Raw genomic sequence first — 20,992 nt, 5'->3', positions numbered from 1 at the left:
AACAGTCTATGTTCCAAACTTACATTGGTGTCCGTACCCCACTTTTCCTATGCTACACCAATGACTGCATGGTTGCTGCTTCTTGTACCCGTGCAGAGCTCGTGACTTAATCAACTTTTCTTCCAACTTCCACCCTGCCCTCAAATTTACCTGGTCTATTTCTGATACCTCCTTCCCCTCTCTCAATCTCACTGTCTCAATCTCTGAAGACAGCTAATCTACTGATGTCTATTATAGACCTACTGGCTCTCACAGCCACCTGGACTATACCTCTTCCCATCCCGTTACTTGTAAAAACTCCATCCCCTTCTCTCAATTCCTCCATCTCCGTTGCATCTGCTCTCAGGATGAGGTTTTTCATTCTGGAACGAAGGAGATGTCCTCTATCAAAGAAATGGGCTTCCTTTCCTCCACCATCAATGCTGCCCTCAACTGCATCTCTTCCATTTCACACATGTCTGCTCTTACCCCATCCTCCTGCCACCCTACCAGGGATAGGGTTCCTCTAGTCCTCACCTACCACCCCACCAGATAATTCTCCAGAACTTCCGCCATCTCCAATTGGATGCCACTGCCAAGCACATCCCCCCGCTTCAGCTTTCCACAGGGATCGCTCCCTATGTGATTCCCTTGTCCCTTGTCCATTTGTCCCTCCCCAATGCTCTCCCTCCTGGCACTCATCCTTGTAGTGGAACAAGTGCTACACTTGCCTCTGCACCTCCTCCCTCATTACTGTTCAGTGCCCCAAACAGTCCTTACAGGTGAGGCAACACTTCATCTATGAGCTTGTTGGGGTCACATACTGTGTCATCCTGTATAGTCGGTGCAACATAGAAAACCTACAGTACAATACAGGCCCTTCGGCCCACAATGCTGTGCCAAACATGTACTTACTTTAGAAATTACCTCAGGTTACCTATAGCCCTCTATTCTTCCAAGCTCCATGTACCTATCCAGGAATCTCTTAAAAGACCTTCTCCTATCCGCCTCCACCACCGTTGCCGACAGCCTATTCCACGCACTCACCACTCTCTGCGTAAAACAAACTTACCCCTGACATCTCCTCTGTACTTACTTCCAAACATCATAAAACTGCGCCCTCATGTTAGCCATTTCAGCCCTGGGAAAAAGCCTCTGACTATCCACACGATCAATGCCTCTCAGCATCTTATACACCGCTATCAGGTCACCTCTCATCTTCCTTCGCTCCAAGGAGAAAAGGCCAAGTTTACTCAACCTATTCTCATAAAGTACGCTCTCCAATCCAGGCAACATCCTTGTAAATCTCCTCTGCACCCTTTTGGTGAAGCATCCTGTATATCAGTGTGACCCGAAATAAATTGGGAGATCGCTTTGCCGAGCACCTACGCTCCGTCTGCCAAAAGAAGCAGGATTTCCCAGTGGCCACCCATTTTAATTCCACTTCTTATTCTGATATGTCAATCCATAACCTCCTCTACTGTCGCAATGAGACTACACTCAGGTTGGAGGAACAACATCTTATATTCTGTGTGGGTAGCCTCCAACCTGATGGAATAAACATCGATTTCTCAAAATTCCGGTAATGCCCCCCCCCCACCTTCACCATTCCCATCCCCTTTTCCCTCTCTCACCTTATCTCCTTGCCCGCCCATCGTCTCCCTCTGGAGCTCCTCCCCCTCCCCTTTCTCCTTTCCATGGCCCTCTGTCTTCTCCTATAAGACTCCCCCTTCTCCAGCCCTGTACCTTTCACCAATCAACTTCCCAGCTCTTTACTTCAGTAACTTTACAACCCTCCTGGTTTCACGCACCACCTTGTGTTGGTCTCTCCCCTCCCCTAACTTTTAAGTCGACTAAAATCTACACATCTTTCTTTTCTCTAGTCCTGCTGAAGGGTCCCAGCCTGAAACGCTGACTGTATTTTCTCCCATAGATGCCTGGCCTGCTGAGCAACTCCAGCATTTTGCACGTGTTGCCAAAATAGCCTTTGTTTTTTTGGAGGAAAAGGAAGTTTGAAGGTCACAACTTCAAACTTAAAAGGAAGTTCATGATCTGCCAAAAATCAGTGATTCCTGTCCTCCCATGTTATAAGGATTACCTGCAGTACGCATCTAGAAGAACAGAAGTTGAACAAACAAATCTGGAAAAGAGATAAAGCTAGGAACAGGGAGGACTATGGTGAGTGGTTGTTCTACTGACTGAAGGAACATGAACAGTGATATTCCCCAGGGATCAGTTTTGAAACCACTGCTTTGTTTTGATTAAATGGATTCGTGTACAAACTATAATTACTGAAATTTCAGGTACTAAAAAACTTGGCAGTATTGTTCAATGCGAGAAGGGAAGAGATGGATTGCAACAAGTTATAGACAGGCTAGTGGAATGAGCACACCGTGGCACATTAAGTTTAGTGTGGAGAAATTTGACGTAATGCATTTTGGTAGGAAGAATGAGAAGAGACAATATAGAATGAAGGATACTATCTTAAAAGGACAACAGGAACAGAAGATGCTCATGAGAGTGTGATTTCACTAGTCATCCAAATTGGCAGGAGGGACAAGAGACTGCCGAGGCTAGAACATGGAGCAAAACACAAACCACTCAAGGAATTTTGCAGGTCGGGCGGCATCTGCAGAGGTGAAGGGCTGGTTGACACTTTGGGTCAAGACCCTGCATCGAGGTAGCAGGATAAGGCTTTATCAATAAAGGGACTGCTGATGGTTCGTGGTCCAGCATCAGTGGGAATATCGTGTTCAGTATAAGAAATATATGAGGGTATTAAAGATGGTTCAGAAAAGATTTACAATTTTTTTTCTTGGAAAAAGTCTAAAATTACAAGGAAAAATTAGATAGAATTGTTTTATTTGGAGGAGAGAATGCTGAGAGATTTGATAGAATGACAAAAAAAATATGAAGGGGTCTAGAGAGAGAGAAGGCAGTCGTGGGCTATTGTCTTTGGTAGAGGAGTTGAGGTGCAAAGGGAAGAGAATTTAGAGTGATGTGAGAAAATCATATTTAGGCAGCATGCACTTGGCATATGGAATGTATGGTCTATAGATTTGGTGGAGGCAGGTTTCATTGTGGTCCTCAAGAGGGAATTGAATGAATGAATGCTGCAAAAACATTGCAAGGCTACTGAGAAAGGGCTGGTGAGAACTAGTGTGTTGCTCTGTAGTGATCCAGAACATATGTGATGAACTGAATGGCCTTCTTGTGCTAAAACCATTTGATGGCTCAATGACAAGAAAGAAAGCATAAGGGTCCAAAATCACTGTAACACAAATTGAGAAAGGAGTGAAACAGTTGAGCACACTTTTATGTTTCAGGAAGTAAGTTAAGCAAGTGCTCAAAGCTTTTCTTCTGAGAAAAACTCATGCTTTACTCACTGTGAATTCATGAAATAGATGTTGCTCTAGCTATATTATTTAAAGAACTTGTTCATTTTGGATCTCAAAACCACGTAAGTAAATTCTCTTCAGCTATCAGTCTTGGCCTTCTGGTGTGAAGTAACCACAATATAAATCTTGCTTAATTGGACACCATCTTCAATTTGAGCTCAGCTGGACTACAAGATTTAAACAGGTAAACAGTACTGCTGCTTTACACAAAGTGTAAGATACAGCCTTTTCTTACCTTTCCATACTCTTCTGTAGCAGAGGTTGTGGGAGGCTGAGCATGTGCCGAGGGCGTGAAGGGGGTGGGTGGTGTTGTGGTGAGGTTTCTGATGAAGATGAGCGGCTGCCTGCATCATTTGCTAATGGAAGTTGAAGAGCTGAAAACAAGGAAATGCTACTATTACATCGAACACCAACATATTTCCATCACAAACCCTGCTAACATTGAAACCCCAACCACTTAGTCACCTCCATGGTCCTATCTGGCTAGTTGATAAATCTAAGCTCCGAACAGTCCACACAAATATTAGAAGCCAAGAGTCAGAACCAACAGAATCAGAGCAAAAGTCCGCAAATTGAGTTATTTTGCAATCAAGGCACATTATCAAAGGAGGGAAAAGAGTGGAGAAACAGAACAGAAAAGTAGTGATTTCTCACATAACCAAAGAAATTGGAAGCAGCAGCCTTTATTCACTCTCACCCGTCTCCCACAAATTCATTACAAAGACGCACTGCCAGATTCTCAAGCTACTCTTCTTTTCACCCAAGGACAATAAAAGGGATTGACCAAGCTGTAGCTGAAGAGTCTAGAGTGCAACTGCAATTTCAAATTTTTATGGAAACCTTAGTTTTAAATTGATAAGAGTTATACAGCAGAGAAACTGGTCCTGCAGCTCAACACATTTATGCCAACTAAAGTGCCTACCTGAGCTAGTCCCACTTCCCTACACTTGTCCCAGTCCCACTGTTTGGGAATTAACAGCATTTTGTGGACAGCTTTGTGGTCCTAGACAACTCCTGCCTTCACCCACTACCTACGACTTTGACAATAGCTGCTTAACTATACATTTCAAAATGTGAGAATCTACATTTGTACAATCAAATGTAGGTTTTCAGTCCCAACCCCTCCCCTCCCATCTACTGTAGCCTGAACCCCAGTTGAGATAAGGCCTGTTCTCTGCCACATGAAATAGTATTTTTGTCAACAGTTCACCACGTTGGGTAGAAGAGGAAAAATTTAACTAAAATCTCAACTAATACACCGAGGAATGTGTTAAACATTCGTCTCCAATGGTGTAATTTTAACAATAGGACATGTGTGAATTTACTGGTAACTAGACTGAAGATTCTATGCTGTGGAATTTAAAGAATTGTATAAAAAATTACAAAGTTGGTCCTCAGCTTGTTTCAGTCCATCCAGTAGTGTCAAATAACTGTTAAACATTTTAAGAATTTGGCTAGATGGGAGGATGAGAATATTATTACTGTAATAGAGAGTGCTGAGCTATGAATTCCATCTTAAGTGTGTATCAAAACAAAGTTAAGTTTCTGCCAATCTATAAAATAGCTGCAAAGTGGAGTTTTAAGTGGGAGACAGCATAAATGAAAGTGCAAAATTGAGACTGTGAGGATTTTAAAGAAAGGGAAGGAAATGCCAATCCAAAAGCTGTGGATCCTGAAAGTTGTGGACCCCAAGAAAGAGGATTGTAGAATGCCTACAAGATGGTCTTCCAGAGCAGCTTGTGGTTGAGCCCACTAAGGGAAAGGCAATTTTGAATTGGGTGCTATGTAATGAACCAGAATTGATTAAGGAGCTAAAGGTAAAGGAAGCCTTAAGGAGGCAGTAATCATAATATGATAAAATTCACCTTGCATTTTAAGACAGAGAAGATAAAGTCAGATGTATCAGTATTACAACGGAGTAAAAGCAATTACAGAGGCATGAGAGAGAACTTTGCCAAAATTGATTGAAAGGAGACATTAGCAAGGATGATGACAGAACAGCAATGGTTGATGTTCCTGAGAGCACTTCATGGACGCAAGATATATACATCATAAAGATGAAGTAGTATTCGAAAGGGAGAATGAGACAACCGTGTCGGGCATATGATATAGCAAAAATTAATGGGAAGTTAGAGGTTTGGACAGTTCAAAAAAAAAACAAACAGAAGGCACCTAAAAAAGGCATAAGGAGAGAAAAAAATGAAATATGAAGAAAGGCTAGCCAATAAAATAAAAGAGGATATCAGAAGTTTTTTCAGATATATAAAGAGTAAAAGCAAGGTGATAGTGGCTATTGGACCACTGCAAAAATTATGCTGGAGAGGTAGTAATGAGGGGGCAGACAAAGAAATGGCTGACCAACTTAATAAATATTGTGTTATCAGTCTTCACTGTAGATGACACTGTCAGTATGCTAGAAATTCAAGTGTCGGGGTCAGAAATGAGTGTAGCTGCTAATACTACGGAGTAGGTACTTGGGAAGCTGAAAGGTCCAAAAGTAGATAAGTCACCTGGACCAGATGGACTACACCCCGAGATTCTGAAAGAGATAGCTGAAGAGATTGTGGAGGCATTAGTAATGATCTTCCAAGAATCATTAGATTCTGGAATGGTTCCGGTTCTGGAAGTGTCAATGTCAATCCATTCTATAAGAAGGGAGTGAGGCAGAGGAGAGGAACTTATTGGCCAGTTAGTCTGACTTGAGTGGTTGGGAAAATATTGGAGCCCATTATTAAGGCAAAGGTTTTAGGTTACTCATGGTAAAATAGGCCTAAATCACCATTGCTTCCTTAAGGGGAAATCTTGCTTGACAAATCTGTAGGAATTCTTTGAGGAAATAACAGGCAGGCTAGACAAAGATACTACACGAGGCTGCTTAACAAGTTAAGAAGCAATGGTATTACATGAAGGATACCAGCATGGACAGAAGATGGGCTGACAAGCAGGAAGCAAAGAGTGGGAATAAAGGGGGCCTTTTCTGGTTGGCTGCTGGTGACTAGTGGTGTTATGCAGAGATTGGTGTTACAGCATTTCTTTTCATTCCATATGTCACTGACTTAGAGAACAGAATTGATGACTTTTTGGCCAAGTTTTCGGATGAAACAAAGATTGGTGGAGGAGCAGGTAGTGTTGAGGAAGCAGGGAGGCTGCAGAGTGAATGAATAAAGAAATGGCAGATGGAATACCCTGTTTCCTATAATGGGTGAATGTAGGACCTGAGGGCACAGCTTCAGTATAGAGGAACATCCACTTAGAACAAAGATGAGGAGAAATTCCTTTAGCCGGTGGGTAGTGAATCCATGAAATTCATTGCCACGGCTGTGGAGACCACATCATTGAGTATATTTAAAGTGGATGTTGATAGGTTCCCGATTAGTCAGGGAGTCAAAGGTTATGGGGAGAACGTAGGAGAATGGGATTGAGAGGGATAATAAATCAGCCATGATGGAATAGCAGAGCAGACAGCAAGCATGTTAAAAACTGTATGGAATTTCAAGGCTGATTACAAGTGAGAACATTTATTTTCTTTTAATAATTGGACTTCTATAAGAAACCCAGAAGGAAATAAATAATATAGATTACAATATGGCATTGCAGGTTGCATGACTCTCTGCAGATTGTGGGACTCTCTCAGTAGTGAGGTTGTTAAAAGTGAAAACATGTTCAGTTGTCTCCAATGTGAACCTCTGCAGTTCAGAGGTATTAATATATGACCCGATGTTTCAGACGTGATAGAGAATGTTACAGCTGCACTTGGACAGGGCATCCTAGAACTACCATAATGGGGCTATACTACAGCTCTCTCGATAACAATTAGGATATCGAGTAACAAATATGTAAGCAGATTGTGGAAGGATCTTACAGGATAGTTGTAGTGGATGACTTTGGTTTCTCCAATATTGACTGGAACTTTTTGTGTGCAAAAGGCTTAGGTAGGGCAGAATTTCTTCAGTGCATTCAAGACAGCTTCTTGAATAAAGGAGGAACTGCATTAGACCTTGTTTTGGGAAATATGCATGGCAGAATTTGTTAAGTGCATTCTGGACGGTTTCTTGACACAGTAGATAACCCAACTAGAAAGGGGCCAATATAGACTTTGCACTGGGAAACCTAGCCAGGTGACTGGAATGGGAAAGCATTTTGAGAACAATGATCATAACTCAAAGGTAACACTGAAACTCAGAGAAAACACTAAACTGGGTAAGGGTAAATTTCAAAAGTATTGGAACTATGATATTACAGCAATTACAGTGACTTGCTAAAGAAAGGGTAGGACTGGCAGCTTAATATTTCAGGATTCAGATGTTTCAGATGTAATAGAGAAGGATGAAAATCACAGCTGTACTTAGAAAGGAGGTAGGGAGAGTAGATTAGGCGCAGCTGTTACTGGGCAAGTCCACTTCTTACATGTGGGAGTAGCTTAAAGGTCAGCTGGTCAGAATCCAGGATCAATTTGCTCCTGTGCGGAAAAAAAAGATGAGGATGGCATAGTTTGAGAACTTTGAGTGATGAGAGATACTGTAAATTTAGTCAAAAAGGAAAAGGCAGTATATGTGAGGTTTAGGAAGCTGAAATTGGACACATCAGGAAAAGTTAAAAAGGATCATGACATGACCTTGGTGAGTAGAATTAAAGAAAATCTAAGGTATTTGATACATTCATTAAGAACAAAAGGATCACTAGGGAGAGGGTAGAACCATTCAAAGATAAAGGAGGGAATTACATATATTTGGATCTGACTAGGTGTAGGTGAGGTCCTTAACCCTGATGAAGATGGCAGAGTTTGGCATCAAAAATCGGTTATAATTGATACCTGTACCCAACTGGAAGCCCAAGAAACGTTTAGTTGTCATATACGCTGGGAAAGCAATCGATCATTTTTCTTTAACAAGTATTTTGTATTGGTATTCCCCAAGGAGAAGCGCATTGAGAATAGTAAATTCAGGGAGAAGTACGTGTATATTCTATGGAAGATAGCTATCAAGGAGGATATAAGTGTCCAGCTCTTGAAGATTATTAATGTGGACAAGTCCTCAGTGACAGAATTTTGTTATATGTGATATACATAAATGATTTGTATGAAAATGTACATAACCTGAATAGTAAATATGCAGATGATACTAAAAATTTGCAGAGTCGTGGACAGTGAGGAAAGTTGTCAAATGATACACCAGCATACAGAGCAGTTGGAAATGCAGGCAGTGAAATGACAAGTATGAGGTGTTGCATGTGGGAGTACAAACCAAAACTTACACAGTGAATGACAAGCTCTGAGGTGTGTGGTAGAACAAACGGACCTGAAATTAATTCCTTCAGGAATATAATTCTTTCAAAGTGGCATCACAGTTAGACAAGGTTGTGAAGAGAGCTTTGGGCACATTGGACTACATAAATTAGAGAATTGATTGCATAATTTAGCATGTTATGTTGAAACTTTGTAAGCTGTTGTTGAGGCCAAATTTGGAGTATTATGTGCAGTTCTGGTCACTTACTGACAGAAAAGATATCAAATGTCAGTACCAGAAAAAATACAAGAATGCTGCTGGGACCCAAGGGTCTGAGTTATAGGGAAAGGTTGAATAAGGTAGGACCTTATTCCTTCAAGCACAGGAGAATGAGGGGAGTTCTTAAAGACGTATACAAAATTATGAGGGGTATAGATAGGATGAATCCATGCAGTCATTTTCCCCTCAGGTTGGGTGGGACTAGAACTAGAAGTTATAGGTTTATGGTGAAAGGTGAAATATTTAAGGGGAATATCAGGGAGAACTGCCAGTGGAAGTGATAGGTACAGGTTCAATTGCAATATTTAAGAAGTCTGGACGAGCGGAGTGCGGAGGGCTACCTGGGGACTAAGCAGAAGACCATGCCAGCAAAAACTAGAAGGGCTGGAGGGCTTGTTTCGGTGCTGTAGTGCTCTATGACTCTAAAAGTTCACAGCTCCTAGAAAAACAACTATTCACAACTCAAGTAGATAGGATGTTAAAGAAAGCATAGGCATTCTTCTCTTCGTCAGTTGGGGTAAAAAGTCACAATGTCATGTTGCAGGTATGTAAAACTTTGATTAGACCACATTTGGAGTCTAGTGTGCTGCATTACAGGAAGGATATGGAGGCTTTGGAGGGTTCAGCACGGTTGCCTGAATTAGAGAGTATTAGCTGTAAGGAGAGGTCAAAAACAGACTGGTTACCCTGGATCAAAGGCTGAAGGACAACTTGATCAAATATGTTAAATTTTGTGAAGCAGAGCGTTGACAGTCATTTTCCTAGCGTGGATGCTAGAAGGCAGAACTTTAAGGTAGAAGGCGGAAACTATAAAGAAGTTTTATGTAGCAAGTTTTTTCTTACACACAGTGGTAGGTACTGGAATAAACTGCCAAAGGGAGTGGTGGAAAAATACTTTAGGCCCAGGGTTCCAATCCTTTTCTTTACCATGGACCAAGGGGTCAGCGGACCTCAGGTTGGGAACCCCTACTCTAGACATTTAAACAGGCAATTGAGCACGGGGAATGGAGAGATACAAACCATGTGCAGGCAGATGTGCATTTTACATTGAAATCAGTTAGTCCTGACGAAGGGTCTTGGCCCGAAACGTCGACTGTACCTCTTCCTAGAGATGCTGCCTGGCCTGCTGCGTTCACCAGCAACTTTTATGTGCATTACTGTCATTGCGTGCTGCAAGGACTTTTTCTGTGCAAGACTGTTCTATGGTCTTAAAATAGTATTAGTAATATTTCTAAAAGAATAACAGGGAAAAAGTATTCACCTTTTGCTTCAGGTATTATTAAACACACCAGTGATGTGACTGAGAGCTGCAGAGTCACAAAGGCCTCGGGGGAAGGGGGGCATGGGGATGATAGTAAAAATCAAAAATAATTAAGGTCAAAACAAAGGAAGTCACTGATAGGAGAAAAAGAGGGTGAAAGTATTTGCTTGAAAGGCAAAAAGAAGAAATGGTTCCACAGGGGCAGAGGTGTTAAAGAGAAAGAGAAGTGCAATTCAATTCATTTCAAAAGAGAGGGAGAGAGAGCACGCATATCAGAGAACAGATGTCTTTTTACTAAGTTTCCAAAAGCCCACATATTTTTTGCCTCTCCTTTCTCTCAGATAGTTAGTCTTCAACCCATTTTCTTTCTCTCTAACCCCTTCCCAGCTCAGCAATCTTCTACTGTGAACTAATCTATAATGTAACTCTATACCTAGGCCAAGCTCACCCAGCAATGCGACCATAAGTTCCATATCCTATCAGCCACAACTGCCAAAGCTCGTCAACAATATCAACATTTCTAACAGACAAAGAGAATTTAAGAGAGCACAGAGTAGCGAGGAAGAGTGAAAGAAAGCCCATGCCATAAAATACTTAAATATTGTGGCATTTGCAGCATCCACAACTAATAACAACAATGTAAAATATTAAACTCCATAAAATGATTTCATTATTTTCTGCATCCATAAGCCATTCTCTGCAAGGGCCTCATTGCTCAGTCCCTGTCCCCAAAGGAGTGGGGAAGGGGAGGGGTCACAAAGTGCCCACGACAGCAGCAGTTTTCCAGACTATTCAATTTTTTTTGTGCAATTTCACAGATAACCATAAACATTATAATGCTTGGAATGGGGGTGACCATAGCAGTGGGGGAAAATATATCATGGTCTTGCAGGTTTACAATAACTTTACAATATACACACATACAAACCAGGATAAGTCTTCAACATCCTCAAATGTAAAAGCTGAAAAGAAAATTGTTTTCAATGTGAATAAAATTGGACAAATTTATGATTTGTTTTCTATTTTCTAGTGCTTGTGAAAATGGCTAAGAACTACATTGCAAAATTAGCAGAATTTGTTTTTTTTGGAAGGGGCTCAGAAAGAGTTTCATAATCTAAAGTGATGGTAGCTAACTGGGAGATGGTGCAAGATTTTCATGGAATATTACTGAAGGAAGATCTTGCCGTTACAGTATACCATTCCTTTCACTAACTCAGAAAATCCTAAATTATTTCATAGCCAATTAAGTATTTTTAAGAAATAGATGTTGACCCAGTCACCAAAGTGAACACTCCTGCTCTTCTTCCAATAGTGACACAGGGTGGTTTATCTTCATTTTATGAAGCAGATAAGGTTAGAGTTCAATATTTCAACTGAAAAGAGGTATTGCAGCATTCACATATACTGCAATGGAGTTTCAACCCAGATTTATTTTTGCTCATAGCTATGCAACTGGATTTGAACCACAAACTTGTGGCTCAATGGAAAGATGCTAGAAGCCTAGTCATGGTTCATGCCACTACATAAGATTCATCGAAATAGTGGCAGTCTTTCATAGGGGACGGGCAAGACTATAATTAATGTGTGATACATAAATATTAATGGCTAATTTTGACAAGTTAAATATTTGGGAGTAAATAAAGTCAAGGCAAAAAAAGTTGATAAAGAGAGCCACGTCACTGATGGATAATTTCCACAGCCATCCCTCAGATATAGCACCTAGAAAATAGAATATTCATTCATAAATTTGGACACATAAACATTTATTTGCATTGTGAAGACAAAAGTTTAACAGTGCCATTCTATCTCTGTCATGCTATAGGATAAATTCCAAGACTGCATGCTGTGGTCATGCACAAAAGCAGCCATTTCAATAAGAACTACAAGTAACATGCATCAGCCAGAGATTGGTCTCCCAGTGTCTGCTTAAGTGGTGAGTAAAAAAATACTGTGAGAGAAATGAGTAAAGGTTCGTAAACTAGAAGGCAAAATGTTACTATAGCAAAAGAGACAAAAGCAATCAATGGAAGGGAGGAATGGAACAATGAAAAACAAAAGAGATGGCATAAATGGATGGGTATGAAATAGGTGAAAAAAGAAGTGGAAGAAAAATTGTTCAGAAAGCTGCAAGGAGAAAGAATTTTAACAGCATGGAAAGCACAACAACATGGAGACTAGAAATATAGACCAGCAGATGGCAAAAGGGAGGAGAGAAAGTTAAGTAGGTGCGTATGATAAATAAGAGATTTGGTACCTGCTCGTTGGGATGGGGCAGGAGCAGGGCTTAGAGTGATCACTATAACTGGATCAGGAAAAGGAAAAGCGGATAAATCATAATGTATCAAAACTCTGGCATAAACACAAAACTATTATTAACGGGTAAATTAAATTCATACAGCAATGAATTCAACAAAGAAACACAAGAACTGAGTGACGGCAGAAGGTAATGGGGTGGATTCACAGCATCGAAGTCCCTGAACCAGACAGGACTAAACTTCATAGTAGGACGCTAGTAGTGTTGACAGCCAGATGTAGGGAGATCAGGTCCCAGTAACATCTTACAGATGAACAACATGCTCAACTCAATATACTAGTGGTCTCAAATTGTGATACTGTATCTTGCCCACTAATGGTCAGATTCGGAAAAGTAATCCCATAACTACTGATCAATTGTTTTAACTATAGAATCAGGCATTTTAAATACAATACGCTATTCTTACCTAATTAACCTAATAATTTACCTTCATTTCTATAAGATGAGGCACAAAACTCATCCATTTTTTCATTTATTGTACAGCTTTAAAACTTAGAGCTATTCAAAAATAAATACTGGGATTAATTTAAAAATTCTTTACTTCTTTGAATACAAACAGACACTTTTACATAGATCGCCCCTTAATGTTCTCTATTTGCATGTTTTTAAATACACACCAATCTTTGTGGTTTAAGAGTTTACTTCCAGGATTGGTTGTGAAGAAATAAATTATGACTTAGAAACTGAAGAGCTTATTGCAACATTTTTAGCTGCATCATTCAGTTTCAGTTCAAAATTCCTCAGCAAAAATCATAGATTTGCAATGAAATCCACCATAAATTTCCTTCCACAAGAAAGGGAAAGCATGCCCACTTGTTGACTTCCAATAATAAATGATAAAGGCCCAGATGCCACTTCAGTAATCTTAATCTACAAACAATTAGCCTGTAAAATGTAAGGGTCAATCATCCACAATTCTGACAGGACTGACAGATTAGATGCAGGAAGGATGTTCCTGATGGCTGGGGAGCACAGGACCAAGTGTCACAGACTGAGGATAAGTGCCGTTCTGGACTGAAAACTTTTCTCTCTGAGAGCAGTGAACCACAGTAACTCTTTACCACAGAAAACAGTCATAGCAAAATCATTAGACATTCAAAGTGGAGTTCACTATTTTTCTGGAGGGTTCAAGAGTTATGGGAAGAGATTATTGATCAGCAACCACCTTACAAAGACCTGCTGCCCCTATTTTTTACTTTTAGAAGCACTGTTGCACACAGCTATATAGGCCTTTTCCACCTCAACGTAAAGGGAACCTAGTTGAGCAGATGCAGGCTGTGGAGTCTCCAGCTTGCAACCACTCCAAGTGCGTAGGTCTCTTTAAGTGAAATACCTTTCATAGGAGTATGCATACAACTGAGTTACATTGCCTGCAGAACTATAGCAAGTCATTTGGCCCCACTGATCCACTGTGATGTTCATGTTCCACTTGAATCACCTTGAAGCTCTTCTTCAAATTCTTTTACATTCTTTCATCCTTTTCTCCATTATGAACTTATCGTCCTCTCCCTTAAATGCTTCTGTTTCTTCCTTCAAAAGTCTACATATGAAAAAAATTTCATAATCTCATTCTCCGAATGAAGAAGTTTCTTCTAAAGCTCCAAGGGGATTGCTTATTGACTATCTCAACATGGCCAGGTCTAATCTGTTTCCTCCATAAATGGAAACATTTTTCAAGAACCATGAAATTAAACCGTCATTTTTTAAAAATGCTTTAATTGGGGCACCAAGTATTTTCCCAGTTGAAAAACAGAATGCTGTACTGTGTACGATAAAGAAAGCCTCCATACCTGGACAAGAAAAAAGCCTCTCCCAAAAGAATACCCCTGCTGTTTCCTAACATACTCATGGCACTCATTCAAGGCGCAAAGCTGACCATGATAAAATCATTACTTCTGGTCAAGAAGGCACTGAGCTGCAGTTTCCATCAAGTTCGTGATTCAGATTTAGTGTGTTTTTAAGTTTGCAGGTATGATTTTGGAGACAGAGAGTGGATATCAGGGATCAGGTTGGGATTTAAGGGCTGGAATGTGGCAGAGTTAGTAGTTCAATTTCAGTTTAGGGACAGAGCTGTGGAGGAGTTAGGGTCAGGCCAGAGTCTAGATCTCTGCTCTGCGCTCAGCATTTGAACGTGGACATATGATGAGGACATCCAGAGCCTAGGTCTTCGCTACATCCTCAAAGGCCAGTGACATGGACATGGTTGAATGATATCCGGAGACTATGCTGCTACTTTGCATTCCGTCCTCAAAGGCCAGCGTCGTGGACATGGGACAAATGGCATCAGGAGTCTAGCCACCACTCTGTGCTCCATCTTTGAAGAAGTGATGTGAACGCGGGATGAATGATATCCGGAGTCTAGGCCGGTACTCTGCACTCCATTCTCGATGGCCAGCTCTGTGGACATGGGTCAAATTGATATCCAGAGTTTAGGCCTTCGCTCTGACCTCAAAGGCCAGCAATATGAACATAGATCAAATGATATTCAGAGTCCAAGCTGCTACTCTGTACTCTGTCCTAAATGGCCAGGAAGGACATCAGGAATCTGGGCCTCCACTCTGTGCTCAAGGACCAGCATTTGGCATGAGACAAAGAACATCTATGAATGTCGGACTGGCAAGCATTGTGGACAAGGACCAGTGAGGACGAGGGCTAGTGACCTACTGAGACAGGAAGTCCTCCAGGTCAGTGGGTCATGGGATCAGATGACTGTGCAGAGGGCACAATAGCCAGTAACCTCCTGCCTATGTGAGTTGGCGAGTCTGAAGTTCATGCCCTGGCAGTCGGGGCCTATCATTGGCTTGACTTGGAGTTGGTACTGAAGTCTGAAGCCTGAGGGTTGATTGGAAGTTGAAGCCCGATGGCTGAAGCCCTGGGTCTACAAGTCTGAAGTCCATGAGGGAAGATGGAGGACTGCTGTCCATGAGTCTGCTGGAGGCGTGGTTGTCCATCCCAGGGTTGGAGGACTGTCTATGAGGATGGGAGACAGGAAAGGGGCTTGTTTTGCTGTTGTTGTTTCGTTGCTGGTTTTATTCTTTTTGTTGTGTTCTGTGTTGTTCTGCCGAGCATTGTGGGCATGCTATGTTGATGCCAGAATGTCTGATGACTCTTGCGGGCTTTCCCTAGTACATCCTTAGGTTTTGCTGGTTTTTCACGCAAATGATGCATTTCACTGCATGTTTTGATGTACTGGTGATAAGTGTTGGAATACAAATCAATCAAAGATTATTGAACTTACCTCAGCTCTATCATTTCTCTAGGAAGTGTTTTAACAATATACTGAGACACACATTCTATGCCTTCCATTGACATGTGAAGCTCTCAACTTCTCTCCACAACACCAACTTACTCTCTCTCAGAACTGCCAGTTCCACTTTGTCCTTTGCCACATCCATTGTTGTAACAAACTTTTTTTTCCACTTCTTTCTGACATTAAAAATGCAAATTATTGGCTCTTGACTTCCAATGACTGTTGACTGTCCCCTTTCAATGGTGTGAAAACAAAACACATCCAGTGAGTGGCAGTTCTGTGAGCAAAATCACCCTGTTAATAAAAGAGGTCAGAGGAGAATGGCCAGACTGGTTTAAGCTGACAGGAAGGTGGCAGTAACTCAAATAACCATGTGTTATAACAGTGGTGTGCAGAAGAGTGTCTCTGAACGCACAACACATTGAAGCCTGATAAGAGTGGGCTTCAACAGCAGTAGACTACTCTGGGTTCCACTCCTGTATCTAATAAAGTAGCTACTGAGTGTATGTTATTATACTACCTTGAGATTCATTTTCTTGCAGGCATTTACGAGAAAATACAGGAATACAACAGAATTTAAGAAAAATTATAAACAAAGCCTGATAAACAACCAATGTACAAAAGAAGACAAACTATGCAAAAAAAAAAGAGTATGAGTTCAAAAGAACTGAGTTGTTCCCTTTCAACTTTCCTCTGATCCCACATCTCACTTTCACCATGCTCTTCGATTTCTCCCTCTCTGAGTCCAAGTAATCATACTCACCTGAGGGCTCATTTTGTATTCATATGTCCTCACCTCAATGTCTGATAGTCAAAATCTTCTGCCACCTCTGCATTCATTTCTTTGACCAAGAATCATCATCCCAGACTGATGACTGTCATTCTTCTGTCCACAGTATTTGCCATTCACTTGGATTCCACCCCTCCCCCCACCAATGATCTTTTACATTCCTTTGATCTGTTCATTATGAAATGTTGGTGTGATATCTCCTCCTTTCAGAAACGTAGCTTCCTCTCTGACAGAGTGGATAGAGCTCTCAACCGCGTTTTCTCTATTTCCCATACATCTGCTCTCACTCCGTCACAGCAAACATAGAGTTCCTCTGGTACTTACCTTCCACCCCCAACAGCCTTCACATTCAACATACAGTCAACTTCATTTATCCTATATTCACACACTGGAATCCTCATGCAACTGGAGAACTTGATTTTATGAAAATAAACTCAGTAATAATATTTCAAATGTTATGCAAAATGTACAGAAAGATATTTTTTACCTTATCTACATTTGACAATATTGGACAATACTAGACTGCAGTCAGGAACTCATCTTCAAATCTGAATAAGTACGCCACAGTTTTCACCAACTTCATCAAGACCTGTGTGTATGAATGTGTGCTGTTGAGAAAATACCACATACCCAAACAGAAAGCTGAGGATGAACCAGGAGATTAGTAGTCTGTTGAGGATTTGATCTGCGGTATTCCAGACTGGTGATCCAGAACTATACAAGAATTCCAGATACGACCTTCAGAAGGCTATTTTAAGGGCATAAAAACACTTCTGACTGAAGTTAGAGATGGAATCGGATAAATGTCAGCTCTGGCAGGGTTTGCAAGCCATTACTTCTTATAAAGTGAAATCTAACATCATGAGTGGTTGTGATGTTTCACTCTCAGATGAGATCAATGCCTTTTTTGCATGCTTTGAAAGGAAGAATGAAACTATACCTATGCAAATCCAGTGACCCTGTAATCTCTGGTTCAGAGGTCGACATCAGAACAGCTTTCATGAAGGTGAACCCTTGCAAGGTGTCAGACCCTGATTGTGAACCTTGTAGGGCACTGAAAATCTGTGCCAACCAACTGTCTGAAGTGTTCAAGGACATCTTCAGTCTCTCACTGCTACAGTCTCACCTTCAAAAGAGCAAGAATCATACCAGTGCCCAAAAAGAGCAGTGTGAGCTGCCTCAGTAACTATCGCCCAGTTCCACTTACATCTACTATGATGAAGTGCTTTGAGAAGTTGATCACAGCCAGAATCAACTCCTTGCCTAAGCAAGGACTGTATCTGCTGCAATCTGCCTATTACCACAATAGGTCTATAGCGAATGCAATCTCTCTGGCTCTCCACTCAGCCTTGAATCACCTGGACAACAGCAATACCGTTACAGTTCAACATTCAACACAATCATACCCTCAGTTCTAATTAACACGTTCCAAAACCTAAGCTTCTATACCTCCCTCTGCAAATGGATCCTTGACTTCCTCACCATGAGACAACAGTCAGTGCAAATTGGAAATAAGATCTCCTCAAAGTTCAAAGTAAATTTATGATCAAAATACATATATGTCACCCTGAGATTCATTTTATTGCAGGCATACACAGTAAATCCAAGAAACAAAATAGAATCAATGAAAGACTGCATCCAATAGGATGGACAACCAATGTGAAATGTCTTCCTCACTGACTATCAAGAATGTGTGCTTAGCTCACTGCTCTATTCTCTCTACACCCACGAATGTGTAGCTAGGCACAGCTCAAACACCATCTTTGCTGATGACACAACTATTGGTGGAATTTCAAATGGTAACAAGGAAGTGTACAGGAGCGGGATAGATCAGCTGGTTAGTGGTGTTGTAACAACAACTTTGCACCCGCCAACAGTAAGACCAAGGAACTGATCATGGACCACAAAGGGGAAGTCAAGAGAACACATGCTAGCCCTCAACAAGGGATCAGCATAGAGTCACAGAAAAGTACAGCACAGAAACAGGCCCTTTGGCCCATCTAGTCCATGCCAAACCATTTAAACTGCATACTCCCATCGATCAGCACCAGGATCAAAGCCCTCCATACCCTACTATCCACGTACCTATCCAAACTTCTCTTAAACATTGAAGTCGAGTTTACGTGCAGCGACTGTGCTGGCAGCTCATTCCACACTTTCACGACTCTCTGAGTGAAGTATTTCCCCTCATGTTCCCCTTAAACATTTTACCTTTTACCCTTAACCCATGACCTCCAGTTGTAGTGCCACCCAACCTCAGTGGAAAAAGCCTGTCTGCACTTACCCTATCTATACCCCTCAAAATTTCGTACACCTCTATCAAATCTCCTCTCAATCTTCTACGTTCCAAGGAATAAAGTCCTAACCCATTTCATAAAGCTCCCTCAGACCCAGCAACATCCTTGTAAATGTTCTGTACTCCTTCAACCTTACTTACATTTTCCTCTAGGTAAGTAACCAAAACTGCACACAATGCTCCATTTTACTCCTCACCAACATCTTATACAATTTCAACATAACATCCCTTCTCTTGTACTCAATACTTTGATTTATGAGGGCCAGTGTGCCAAAAGCTCTCTTTATGACCCTATCTATCTGTGCCACCACTTTCAATGAATTATGGACCTGTCTTCCAAGATCCCTTTGTCTACCACACTCCTCGGTGCCCTACCGTTCACTGTGTGATAACTGCCCTGGTTGGTCCTACCAAAGTGCAACACCTCACACTTGTCTGCATTAATTTCCATCTGCCATTTTTCAGCTCATTTTTCCAGCTGGTCCAGATCCTGCTGCAACTCAAGATAGCTTTCCTTACTGTACACTACACCCTTAATCTTGATGTCAAATTTGCTGATCCAGTTCACCACATTATCATCCAGATCATTGATATAGACAACAAACAACAACAGACCCAGCATCGATCCCTGTAACACTAGTTACAGGCCTCTAGTCAGGGGAGCAACCACCGACTACCACTCTCCAGCTTCTTCATAAAGCCAATGTCTAATCCAATTTACTACTTGATTTTGAATGCCAGGTGACAGAACCTTCTTGACCAACCTCCCATGTGGGACCTTGTCAAATACCTTATGCAAGTCCAACATCCACTGCCTTGCTTTCATCAATTTTCTTGACACTTCCTTGAAAACCTCTATAAGACTGGTTACATGAGCTACCACGCACAAAGCCATGCTGACTATCCCTAATCAGTTCATGACTATCCAAATACTTATATATCCAGTTCTTCAGAATACCTTCCAATCCTACTGATACCAGGCTCATCAGCCTATAATCTCCTGGCTTATTTTTATAGCCTTTCTTGAATGGCAGAACAACATTGGCTATCCTCCAATACACTAGTACCTCCCGTCACTAATAACGATTTAAATATCTTTGCTAGGGCCCCTGCAATTTCTGCACTTGCCATCTACAAGTTCCCAAAGAACACCCTGTCAGGCTCTGGTGATTTATCCACCCTAATTTGCCTCAGGACAGCAAAAACCTCCTCCTCTGTGATACGTATAGGGTCCATGAAGTTGATGGCACTTAGCCTCTACAGGCTCCCTGCGTCCATCTCCAGAGTAAATACAGATGCAAAAAAATGTATTTACGATCTCCCCCATCCCTTTTGACTCCAGACATGGAGTACCATTCTGATCTTTCAGTGGATCAATTTTGTCCCTTGTAATCTTTTTGCTTTTGGAGTGTTGCAGTGAGCAGTTTGAATTTGCTAGGTGTCAACATCTCTGAGGATCTATCCTGGGCCGAACATATTGATGCAATTAAAAAGGTAAAGGACAGCTAATTTCATTAGCTTGAGGAGACTTGGTACATCACGTAGACTCAGGTAAATTTCTACAGGTGTACCAAGGACAGCATTGATTGCATCACCATCTGGTATGGAGGGGCCATTGTACAAGATCATTAAAAGCTGCAGTAAATTGTAAACTCAGCCTGCTCCATCATGGCCACTAGCCTCCCCAACACTGAAAACTCCTTTAAAGAAGCAATACATCAAGCAAATGGCCTTGATCATAAAGAACCCCCATCACCCATGACATGCTTTCTTCTCATTGTTCCCATCAAGGAGGAGGTACAGGAGCCTGAAGATATACACTCAATGTCTCAGTAACAGCTTCTTCCCCCCCACCATCAGATTTCTGAAAGGACAACGAACTCATGTATAATACCTCACTTTTTTAATTTCTCTGCCATAGACAGTCCCAAGTCCGAATGCGAAAGGAGGAGAGGTGGGCATGGGGCTAGCAAACCCATCCCATAAAAACCCAGAGCTACAGAAATGCCAACAGAAGCTCCAAAGACCTCATCCCTGGGAGAGTTAGGATCTTAAGATGGATTACACCTGGGGAACAACTTGAAAGACTGGCCCAGAACAGACGACTGTGGCGAGCTGCTGTTGGCGGCCTATGCTCCAGTAGAGGTGACTAGCTTAAGTAATCTAACTTTTTATATACATCTCTTTATAGTTTATAGGT

At 41.4% G+C, this 20,992-nt stretch overlaps 1 protein-coding gene across 2 annotated transcripts in view; it reads right to left on the bottom strand.

The window, feature by feature from the left end:
* The window catches only part of map2k7 (mitogen-activated protein kinase kinase 7), a 100,985-nt gene that overhangs the window by 53,604 nt on the left and 26,389 nt on the right, over nt 1-20,992 (bottom strand). The window contains exons 2-3 of one of the 2 annotated variants that reach the window (XM_072248441.1): nt 12,397-12,444; nt 3,613-3,751 (exon numbers count right to left, since the gene is read on the bottom strand). In XM_072248441.1, coding sequence (XP_072104542.1) covers nt 3,613-3,751; nt 12,397-12,444 — 187 coding nt within the window. The remainder of the gene's footprint in view (nt 1-3,612; nt 3,752-12,396; nt 12,445-20,992) is intronic. The other variant, XM_072248442.1, reaches the window with a different exon arrangement.

The sequence above is a fragment of the Mobula birostris genome, chromosome 32, assembly GCF_030028105.1.
Source record: "Mobula birostris isolate sMobBir1 chromosome 32, sMobBir1.hap1, whole genome shotgun sequence".
In the NCBI taxonomy this organism is placed as follows: domain Eukaryota; kingdom Metazoa; phylum Chordata; class Chondrichthyes; order Myliobatiformes; family Myliobatidae; genus Mobula; species Mobula birostris.
The sequence above is the reverse complement of the archived record's forward strand: the minus strand, read 5'-3'. Positions and strand labels throughout refer to the sequence as shown.